The following is a 12,065-nucleotide window of genomic DNA, read 5'->3' as shown; positions in this document are numbered from 1 at the left end:
ACTATAATACTGCTCCTATGTACAAGAATATAACTGCTATAATACTGACTTCTATGTACAAGAATATAACTACTATAATACTGACTCCTATGTACAAGAATATAACTACTATAATACTGCTCCTATGTACAAGAATATAACTACTATAATACTGCCTCCTATGTACAAGAATATAACTACTATAATACTGCTCCTATGTACAAGAATATAACTACTATAATACTGCTCCTATGTACAAGAATATAACTACTATAATACTCCCCCTATGTACAAGAATATAACTACTATAATACTGCTCCTAAGTAACAGAATATAACTACTATAATACTGCCTCCTGTGTACAAGAATATAACTACTATAATACTGCTCCTATGTACAAGAATATAACTACTATAATACTGCTCCTATGTACAAGAATATAACTGCTATAATACTGACTCCCTATGTACAAGAATATAACTACTATAATACTGTCCCCTATGTACAAGAATATAACTACTATAATACTGCTCCTATGTACAAGAATATAACTACTATAATACTGCCTCCTATGTACAAGAATATAACTACTATAATACTGCTCCTATGTACAAGAATATAACTACTATAATACTGCTCCTATGTACAAGAATATAACTACTATAATACTCCCCCTATGTACAAGAATATAACTACTATAATACTGCTCCTAAGTAACAGAATATAACTACTATAATACTGCCTCCTGTGTACAAGAATATAACTACTATAATACTGCTCCTATGTACAAGAATATAACTACTATAATACTGCTCCTATGTACAAGAATATAACTTCTATAATACTGCTCCTATGTACAAGAATATAACTACTATAATACTGCTCCTAAGTAACAGAATATAACTACTATAATACTGCTCCTATGTACAGGAATATAACTACTATAATACTGCCTCCTATGGACAGGAATATAACTACTATAATACTGCCTCCTGTGTACAAGAATATAAATCTGCTTTTCCTCTGGGATACTCTTGTATAATGGTTTCTAATGGATGTAGACAGGACGTGTGTCTGTCACTGATGTGTTTTACGTGCAGGACATTCAGAAGGCAGTGAGATCATTATTTTTGCTTCTATATATACAGTTGCAAGAAAAAGTATGTGAACCCTTTGGAATTATATGGATTTCTGCACAAATTGGTCATAAAATGTGATCTGATCTTCATCTAAGTCACAATAATAGACAATCACAGTCTGCTTAAACTAATAACACACAAAGAATTAAATGTTACCATGTTTTTATTGAACACAACATGTAAACATTCACAGTACAGGTGGAAAAAGTATGTGAACCCCTAGACTAATGACATCTCCAAGAGCTAATTGGAGTGAGGTGTCAGACAACTGGAGTCCATTCAATGAGATGAGATTGGAGGTGTTGGTTACAGCTGCCCTGCCCTATAAAAAACACACACCAGTTCTGGGTTTGCTTTTCACAAGAAGCATTGCCTGATGTGAATGATGCCTCACACAAAAGAGCTCCCAGAAGAACTACGTTTAAGATTTGTTAACTTGCATAAAGCTGGAAAGGGTTATAAAAGTATCTCCAAAAGCCTTGCTGTTCATCAGTCCACAGTAAGACAAATTGTCTATAAATGGAGAAAGCTCAGCACTGCTGCTACTCTCCATAGGAGTGGCCGTCCTGTAAAGATGACTGCAAGAGCACAGCGCAGACTGCTCAGTGTGGTGAAGAAGAATCCTAGAGTGTCAGCTAAAGACTTACAAAAGTCTCTGGCATATGCTAACATCCCTGTTAGCGAATCTACGATACGTAAAACACTAAACAAGAATGGATTTCATGGGAGGATACCACAGAGGAAGCCACTGCTGTCCAAAAAAACCATTACTGCACGTTTACAGTTTGCAAAAAGGCACCTGGATGTTCCACAGCAGTACTGGCAAAATATTCTGTGGACAGATGAAACCAAAATTGAGTTGTTTGGAAGAAACACACAACACTATGTGTGGAGAAAAAGTGGCACAACACACCAACATCAAAACCTCATACCAACTGTGAAGTATAGTGGTGGGGGCATCATGGTTTGGGGCTGCTTTGCTGCGTCAGGGCCTAAACGGATTGCTATCATCAAAGGAAAAATGATTTCCCAAGTTTATCAAGACATTTTGCAGGAGAACTTAAGGCCATCTGTCCACCAGCTGAAGCTCAACAGAAGATGGATGTTGCAACAGGACAACGACCCAAAGCATAGAAGTAAATCAACAACAGAATGGCTTAAACAGAAGAAAATACGCCTTCTGGAGGGGCCCAGTCAGAGTCCTGACCTCCACCCGATGGAGATGCTGTGGCATGACCTCAAGAAAGCGATTCACAACAGACATCCCAAGAATATTGCTGAACTGAAACTGTTTTGTAAAGAGGAATGGTCAAGAATTACTCCTGACCGTGGTGCACGTCTGATCTGCAACTACAGGAAACGTTTGGTTGAAGTTATTGCTGCCAAAGGAGGTTCAACCAGTTATTAAATCCAAGGGTTCACATACTTTTTCCACCTGCATAGTGAATGTTTACATGGTGTGTTCAATAAAAACATGGTAACATTTCATTCTTTGAGTGTTATTAGTTTAAGCAGACTGTGATTGTCTATTGTTGTGACTTAGATGAAGATCAGATCACATTTTATGACCAATTTGTGCAGAAATCCATATAATTCCAAAGGGTTCACATACTTTTTCTTGCAACTGTATGTTTATTGCAACTGCTGCTAATGGAGTTCTTGTTCCTTCAGCTCACCAAGGCTCACCGGCAGGGTCACATGGTTAAAGTGGACTGGCTGGATCGACTGACTTTCCGAGAGATTGAAATGATCAATGAGGTAAGTGTCCAGACACCTCGGATGATTCAGCAGCGGCAGCCGTGACACCTCATCTGTTAAATCTGTCTGCCGCTCCTTCCTTGTGTCTGTCTTTTACACTTGCTTTATTAAAAAAAATATATATACCGTCTATGAGCCGATGTCTCTTATGTGTGATCAGTGAAGAAAATCACCTAAAAATTCGACAATAGGCAGAACTCGAGTTTGTAAAAAAATATGAACCCTAATTCTTAATATGTATTCCATGTTGTGCATGAAAACCACACAGAGTGAAAATACCTTTTTTTTTTGTACCCACCTTGGATTTAGAGAAGCCAAATAAGAATAAGACCCCCAAGCTCCATCAGACCTCAAACCCCCGTTCCATCAGCCTCAGTTCAGACCCCCAAGCTCAATTAGCCTCAGATCAGACCCTCATCAGACCTCCAAGCTCCACCAGCCTCAGATCATACTCTCATCAAACCCCAGGCTCCATCAGCTGCAGATCAAACCCTCATCAGACCCCCAAGCTCTATCAGCCTCAGAACAGGCCTTCCCCCCCCCCCCCAATCTCAATCAGCCTCAGATTAGACCCCCATCAGCCTCCATGAGACCTCAGATAAGACATTAGAAAAAAAATAAAAAACTTACCTTGCTTGCTCCAGGCGACGCTGTCACTCTGCAGATCAAGGACTCATTGCTCCTTAGTCTTCTTCTGGCCCGCACTGCACTGTGACCTGACGTCACACAGTGTCAGGTTAAAGTACGCACCTACTTGCACTACGTCCTAACCCTTTACGCAGTCAGGACACAGTGCAGAGCTGGGCCTGGATGAAAACCAGGGAGTGGCGAGTACAGCCAGCACTAGCTGCGCCACAGTCACCTCTCCTCACACCTCCTGCATACTATTGACCGCTTCAATAATAGAAGCGGTCATTAGCATTCAAGCTATAAGATGCACTGCAACTTTTCCTCACTTTTGCGTGGAAAAAAGTGTGTCTTATAGTCAGAAAATACGGTAATCCATGGCAAAATTACAAGGGACTATGCTAGATTTTTGCCATGTATTTTTGGGCATGTGAACATGGCCTTAGTCACTAATGCTGGATTGCCCTGAAGGCCTCTATTCGGCTTTCTCCATTTAACTGGAGTGGTGTGAATATGAAATTTTATTCTGCTGGGCACTTCTCCCTCAAGAGGGCACTTCACAGTGAGGACCGCCTCCAAGGCATCTACAGGAGCAGTTCCTGACAGAATAAAAGTTCATATGCAAAATAAGGTAATAAATATGATAAAAGTGCCACCAGGTATGTTTCTCCAGCTTTCCCTGGCCCCTACCTAGTGCTGTCAGCGGTGGACTGCATGGCACTGCCGATCAGTTCCATTTAATGGCATTGTGGTACTCTTGGCTGTGGAGTAATTAATTGCAGAACAGCAATGCAAACTCATTCACGCGGCCGTCTAAATGAGCCCTTACTCTGACCTTTCCTGTTTCTATACTGAGAGCTGAATGTATAGCCCTTATCTCTGAACTCCTAACAGCTCATAAACAGGCATTTAAAGGGGTTGACCCATCTCACACACTGGGTGTATATCTCTAGGATAGCACCTAGCTCTAGAACGGAGCCTGCTAGCATTTATTTCTATGGTTTCACATCTACGGCATGGATTTCGGCAGGCTGCCAGAATTCTGCGGATCTGGCACTGTCGGATGCAATCAAATATAATGAGGTCCAGTGGAAATCCGCGCCCCAGATGTGAAACCAACCAAAACTTGACTATTTTCGGAAGTCCCATAGAAATTCCGTCCTAATAGAGGTCTATGCTCGCCGTAGACTACGATTATGACGTAATGCCATACGGAATGCTTCTTATAGGCGGTGCATGCCATCATAGAATTCCATTATGGTCAGTGGTAGAGGAACCCGAACCTGTACGCCGAACTTGAAAACACAATTTAGCTCAACACTTATTTTTAGGCTATTGTGTGTGACCACCTGAGTCTTCATCATGCTACTTATGTGGTTTCATCTTCTTTTATCTGCTGGAAACCTTTACACAGACATGGATTTTGTTCCCTTTTTCCTCTGGTGTTAATTGAAGTGTTTTTTCTCAGCAGGGTTTATTAGCCAAGATCCCTGACAATATTCTTATTAAACCTTTATTGCAGCTCTCTTATAATGAGCCGCTCTGACCGAAATGTCATTGAGTAGTTTTAGGAGCAGCAATCTCACAGAGGGACACTAGAGGGCTCCCTAGAGCTTTATTTTTTCTCTTTTCTGATCTGTATTTCAGTAAAGGCCAACATCATTTATTATTACCCTTAAAGGGGTTCTCCCATGACTAATGTAAAAAAAATGAAGATCAGCCATCATATAGTCCATGTCAACCTCTTTCTAACAAAGCTAGGACCAGCCTTGTACCTCACAAGGATCCAAAAATCTCCCTATTCACTGCTACCATTGTTCTACTAGATTTCTTTCAAGCTGTCAGCTTATAGGGTGTGTCCTTTTAGCTGCAGCTGGAGACAGTAGAAGGATGGAACTGACCATATGCTTCCATCTCGGTTAGCAGGACACAGAAATTAGAAAAGGAGCAAACAGCAGGTGGCGCTATACAGATAGATTTTATTGAATAATTCAGTGTCTATAAGACATTTTTAATAACCAAATTTTTTGCACCTGCCCATAAGACGCACCTATGTTTTAGAGGGGGAAAATAAGAATTTTTTTATTTATTTTTTTCAGACCTCACCTCAGACCCCCAGTGTTAACCAGACCTCAGATCAGACCACCAATGTTAATAAGACCCCCAATGTCAATAAGACCCCCAATCTGACCTTAAATCAGACCCCCCAATGTTTATAAGACCACCATTCAGACCTCAGATCAGAGAAAAAAAACTTACCTCTCCTGCTCCGGACGCCGCCACTCCTGAGATCCAGCGCTCCTCCTGCAGCGCCGTGCTGTGACAGCATGAAGTTACAGCAGAGCATGCAGCCAATGAAGACCAGGAAGTGGGGAGTACAGAGCCCGTACAGGCAGCGCTGCAGTCATTGCTCCCCCAGTCCTGCTTTACTAATAAGTGCTTCCATAATGGTAGTGCTCATTAATATTTGACCCATAAGACGCACTGATATTTTTGCCCAACTTTGGAGGGAAAAAAGTGCGTCTTATAAGGCGAAAAATATGGTACATGCAATTACAAAAGTATTCAGATCCTGGTGCTGGTTTGACAACTGTAGAATATTTTTCATGGGACAACCCCTTTAAGTATTAGCCACCTACCTATCTTCTCACCGTGTTACACCCTCGTACTCCGGTTCTGAAGATATCTGTGTTGAGTAACCAGGAGCCGCCCTCTCTCCTGACATGTCTGTTTTCTCATAAAATAACCATTCTAAATCATCTATTATTCCTCCTGGAAAGTTTGACTTTATCGACAACTGGATTTTACCAACACTCTGGCCCGGTCTGCACTGTTTGGGAAGTGTCAGTGTGTAGCAACATTTCCAGAAGGAATAACAGAGTAGCAGCACAACACAGCAGGGTCCTAAGAAAAGGTATTGTTGCATTATGGGAAATGTCAGGTGAGCATCCTTCCCATCTGGAACCTGCAGCTTCAGCAAAACTACATTAAGCCAGCATGGTGTGAGGGGGTCATGGCATACTGCCATTACCAGGGATGGACATTTTTGAGTGGTGCCAAAGGGTATCGGGTGCCCCTTTGAGCGCAGCGCCTTCACATGGAGAGGCAGCGGTGGTCCAGGCTCCATGTCTGCGGAGTGTGCACTAACATTTCCTGTCTGTAGGGCGATCGGATCTGCTGGTTAACTGAGTTTTCTGTCTTTGTCGCAGAGTGAAAAACGAAGCTCCAACTTCATGTATCTGATGGTGGAATTTCCCTGCGTGAAAAGCGATGACAAGGAATACGGAATAGTTTACTATGAAAAGGTAATGCACGTCGTCCTGTTATCATTGCATCAACCCTTTAAAGCAGATGTGTCATTGTACTATGCCGTCCTATGTGAGAGCAGCATCACATGGTGGGTGGTCTGCTACCGGTTATACATCCAACCTGATGTATGCAGAGTGTCTTACAAAAGATACCCGCAGAGTCGTCGTCATCCATACGCATGAGGGTAGTGCTGCTCGCCCCTCTCATGGGTACATTATCACTGCTGTGTATCTCTAGTAGGTGGTGGCGAATGCATAACGCCTGGATACTAGGTGGCCCTCAAAGTTTCTCTCTATGTCGTACGTACTTTTTGTTAGTCTTCTGAATAGAGGTCGTTTTGGCCTACCTACATACTACCTACTTCTTTGTTCTCCTTTCGTCTGTTCTTCAGACAATTGTCTACAAGATTTCTCATTTGCTTCCCCCATATTCTGGAACTCGCTACCTCCGCACCTCAGACTCCCCCCCCCCCCCCCCCTCAACATCCAAACCTAACCTGAAAGCCTACCACCTACAGTGAGCCTGGTGCGAGCACACTGCCGGATGAGCAGCCTTACAGCACCCTTACAAGGGCAGCTGAATGAATACACCACCCCCTTGGTGTGACATGTAAAAAGTTTGTGTGTAACCCCCCCCCCCCCCCCCCTTGTCACTTGAAGAACTATTTTTTTAGGCCTAATTTATGGCAACCTCTGCATTTCCTGCAAGGGAGGACGCTATTAGATGATAGGGTCTTGTTCACACTTGCGTTGATCTTCTCTTAATTGTCGGAGCTATTCAATTACACAGATTAGAACCCTTTTTTCTAAACGTAAGTAGAAGCTGGCAGACTATGCTCTCGATGAATCTATCTACAATACAGATATATGCAGCGTCTCTGCTTCGTGCAGCCCTGTTTTCCTGTCTCCTTCGGTTAGTGTCAGAGAAGAAGCTGGCAGGGCTATCCTCTCGATGAATCTATCTATAATACAGATATACTGTATGCAGCGTCTCTGCTCGATGCAACCCGGTTTTCCTGTCTCTTTGGAATAGTGCGTTTTATTGGGCAGACTAGGTGGGCCAAATGGTTCTTATCTGCCGACACATTCTATGTTTCTATGTGTCAGAGAAGTAGCTGGCAGGGCTATCCTTTCAATGAATCTGTCTATAATATGCAGCGTCTCTTCTTGATGCAGCCCTGTTTTTCTGTTTTGTCTCTTCCCTTGATTAGTCCATGCTCTCGCCTTGTCTCGTTCTTCAGCGAGCGCCTGCGTCTGAGAAAACCCCTGAGTATGTGATAAAGTATTATGGGCTGTTGGCAGGAGAGGTGTTTTTTCTCATTTTATGTTGTCATGGTAGACGGGAATTTATTTTAGATTGCCTTCCCTGAAGACATTGATAAGTGACGACTTCCAGCTCCGTATGTGACCAGAATTCTGCCGCCGTCCTTCTGAAAGTTTATTATGAAGTTTATGTTTTATGATGTCAGGAGACCACCTAGTCCTTATCGTCTATGTGCAGCCTGTGGCCTGGTGGTGGCGCTCACACAGATACTCTACAACTTATTTCATTATGCCAGCCATGTACTCGTACAGAACAGCGCCCCTGTCTAATCATCACGTGGAAGTTTCTTGTGTCTTTTATGCCCGAGAATAAAAGTATATAAACTTAAAGGGGTATTCCCATCTAGATCATTCATGACTGAAACTGCTATATCCCTCATATGCAGTGGCAAAGTAATGCAAATGAGCTGAATGGACCGTGTTACATTGTTTCCGTACCTCCCATAGAATTGACGTTATGAGAGTAGCGTAACACAGCCTGTTCTTAGATTTTTTTTGTAACCGTCCACCCTTACCACTGTGTATGATGGGTACCCCAATCTAAGCTATGAGTGGCCTAGATGGGAATTCCCCCTTTAAATGCTAAGATATATATATATATATATATATATACCCCAAATGGCACTGCAAAATAATACAACCACAAGAAAAATATTTTTAGATGTAAATGGAAAAATAAAAAAGTTATGAAAGTTGGAACGCAGCAAAATAAAAATAAAAAATAATCCCTATCCTCGAGACTAAAATGGTCTGTGCCTTTAAGTAAATACAAAATTGTGCAACTTTATGAATAATCTTCATTAAAGATTTCCTAGCATTTGACTTTTGCATAGTGTGTGTAAGCCCTTCACGTAGCTGCTGAATCTGACATGAATCCATCTTTGCTCTCTTCCTGCCGACTCTCTGCTCGCCTCCTCCCTTGTTTCAGTATTGGAGGTATCAGCAGGGAGGGGGAGGAGGTTGTACACAGTCGAACTGAGGATGGAATGGATCTAAGCAAAGCAGCTGACACAGGGCGTCGATAGGGAGAAGAGCATGCACAAGGCAGTCTGCAGAGGGAAGGCAGCGGCATCCTGGACCTGGACACACACGACTCGCATTACTGGGAGGGACATGTCCGTGTGAGCAAAATATGAAACTAGGAGCAGTCCTGAGGATAGGCCATCAAAAGTAAAATCCTGGAATACCTATTTAAAGGGACTGTAAGTATAAACGTACAAACAATGCCCCCCCCACCAAAAAAAAAAAAAAGCACAGGGACGGTCCAAATATGCACAGTCCACAGAGATCAGTATTGTGGTAACATAGGTGAGCTGATTACACTGACATAAAAGGGTCACTGAGTTTTTGTAAAACTGGAGACGGGCTCAATAGAAGTCTGTGGGCCCGTCTCTATTTCGTGCAACAGGACTGAGGGTGTGCAACATGCGAGGGCTTCTCTCTCCTTGTCTAATAATCAGTGGGGGTCTCAGTGGTCAGACCTACACAAATAAATACTATTGATGTGTCTCTGACATGCCAAAAGTTTTACCAAAGCTCACTGATCCTTTAACATTGAGGGACAGCCCTTTTTAAAGGGGTATTCCATGATTGATATCTCCAGGATCTGGTGAGCAAGGGTCCGATACCCCATACCCAATGGCGGAGTACAATAGGGACGTTTGGGTCTGCCCCCCCCCCCCAGGCCTGATGCTGCTGTGGGGCCCATGACCGCCCAAAACGACCATCAACGTTTCTGAGATAACATCTGGGGCTTGGCCCTGGATGTGTTGCCCGGCGCCCCGCGTTTAAATACTTTGGCGGGGTTGCAGGATCCCCCGTTCCCGCCCTTCACTCTTATAGGCAACAGTCCTCTAGGCCTGAAGCTTATGAAGCCGTAGAGCGGCGCAGGCAAATTAAATGACGTCATTGCGACTGCCTGCGCCGGGAACTGGCAACACCGGCCTCAGGCTTGCATCGCAGTATACCTTGTTTCTTCTCATGAGGCCAAAGCTTGAGGAACAACCACAGGCCATTGGGCCACATAATCCGCCCCTGCCCGTACCACCACCAGTCAGCTCCAGCGCTGGAATTTGGCACCAGAACTTCACATTTGTGTAGTGGACGGAGCTAGGAACTGCAGCTCTGCTCCCACTGAAGTGAATGAGAGCAGCGCTGCAGTAACCAGGAGTGTACTGACGTATATCGACGGGGATTCAGGGCGTTGGACCCCCACCAGTCGTGAGGATAGGTTGTCAGTTGTAAAATCCTGGAACACCCTGTTTATTCTAAGACTATGCAGATCTCCCTCCTCTATAATCAGTGCTTTAAGTGGGCCAAAAGAGGTGCCGGTACTCTATTAGGCGCCGGTGCTCCCCCCCCCAATACTGAATTAATGTGTGTGTGTGTGTGATGAGGGGGGGGTCTGATGTGCAGGGGGGTACTGGTTCAGAGAGGAACGAATGTGCGGTGGTGGTGGGGGGGGGGGGGGGTACTGGTACATAGAGGAACTAATATATATGTGTGTGATGGGGGGTCTGATGTGCAGAGGGGTACTGGTACAGAGAGGCACTAATGTGTGGTGGTGGTGGGGGGGGGGGGTACTGGTAAAGAGAGGAACTAATGTGTGTGATGAGGGGGGGGGGGGTCTGATGTGCAGGGGGGTACTGGTACAGAGAGGAACGAATGTGCGGTGGTGGGGGGGGGGGTCCTGGTACATAGAGGAACTAATATAAATGTGTGTGATGGGGGGGTCTGATGTGCAGGGGCCCCCTACACATCAGACCCACCCATCAGACACATATATATTAGTTCCTCTATGTACCAGTACCCCCCCCCCCCCCCCCCACATTCGTTCCTCTCTGTACCAGTACCCCCCCGCACATCAGACCCCCCCCCCCCCCCCCTCATCACACACATTAATTCCTCTCTGTACCAGTACCCCCCTGCCAGGGGGGGGGGGGGGTACTGGTACAGAGAGGAACTAATGTGTGTGGGGGGAGGGGGGGTGCCTGTCACTCACCAGTACTCTTCAGAAGTTGGATTCCAAAGCAAAGTCGATGTTCTTTGCTGCACCGTCCGACTCCTGACTCCAAGGAGGACCAGTCACTGGTCGCCGCACTGATCGCTCCACACAGGCGCGCGGGAAGGAGTTGACGTCACCTAACGTGAGGTCAACTCCCTGCCTGCGCCAGCCTGAGCCGTACTCTGCAACGACCCGCCCCCCTCCACTAGCTGCCCAGCCAACGACATTAGGGAGGAGATACTGCCAGCTCTCCGCTGCGCTCCGGTACCGGAAACCCACGTACTGGGCGCACGGAGAGGTGCTGGTACTCTCCAGGGCAATTTTTGCAAGTGGCGGTACTGAGTACCGCCGCGTTCCGGCCCACTTCAAGCACTGTCTATAATGATATTAAAGGGGTTGTCCGGGTTCAGAGTTGAACCCGGACATATCCCCATCTTCAGCCCTCCAGCCCCCGACATAAGCATCGGAGCATTTCATGGGCAACGTGCTCTTTGGTTATATTATTACACTGCTAGGTGAAGGCCTCCACCTAGCAGTGTTCCCGACTCTGATGGGCAGGCGTTACCGCTGCCCTAGGCTAGGGCATTTCTAAAGCCCGCCCATTAGTGCCGGTGATGTCATATCAGGGGGGCTGCCTGGGTGAAAATGGGGATATGTCCAGGTTCAGCTCTGAACCCGGACAACCTCTTTATTAAACAATGTGCACAGACTTGGTTCTCCAGGATTAACATATAAAATAGATGAATCGGTTTCCCTATTGTATCCTATGGACTGGTAAAAGAGCGTCTCCTGGATCCCAATGTATAATCCGTACCAAGCCCCTTTATGGCATTTCTTACAGAAGGGACATTGGGACCTCTCAGGCACTTAGACCCCGAGTAGGACTGAGGGGCCCAATCTCTGCAGCCCCTCTCTATATACCTCCAG

At 45.0% G+C, this 12,065-nt stretch overlaps 1 protein-coding gene across 1 annotated transcript in view; it reads left to right on the top strand.

The window, feature by feature from the left end:
• PIK3C3 (phosphatidylinositol 3-kinase catalytic subunit type 3) overlaps positions 1 to 12,065 on the top strand; it is a 180,502-nt gene that overhangs the window by 34,095 nt on the left and 134,342 nt on the right. Inside the window, exons 5-6 of the mRNA XM_040421158.1 lie at positions 2,790 to 2,876; positions 6,713 to 6,808. Of these exons, the coding sequence (XP_040277092.1) occupies positions 2,790 to 2,876; positions 6,713 to 6,808 (183 nt within the window). The remainder of the gene's footprint in view (positions 1 to 2,789; positions 2,877 to 6,712; positions 6,809 to 12,065) is intronic.

Source organism: Bufo bufo, chromosome 2 (genome assembly GCF_905171765.1).
Source record: "Bufo bufo chromosome 2, aBufBuf1.1, whole genome shotgun sequence".
Taxonomy (NCBI): domain Eukaryota; kingdom Metazoa; phylum Chordata; class Amphibia; order Anura; family Bufonidae; genus Bufo; species Bufo bufo.
Note: the sequence above shows the minus strand (reverse complement) of the source record. Positions and strands in the feature narration are given on the sequence as shown.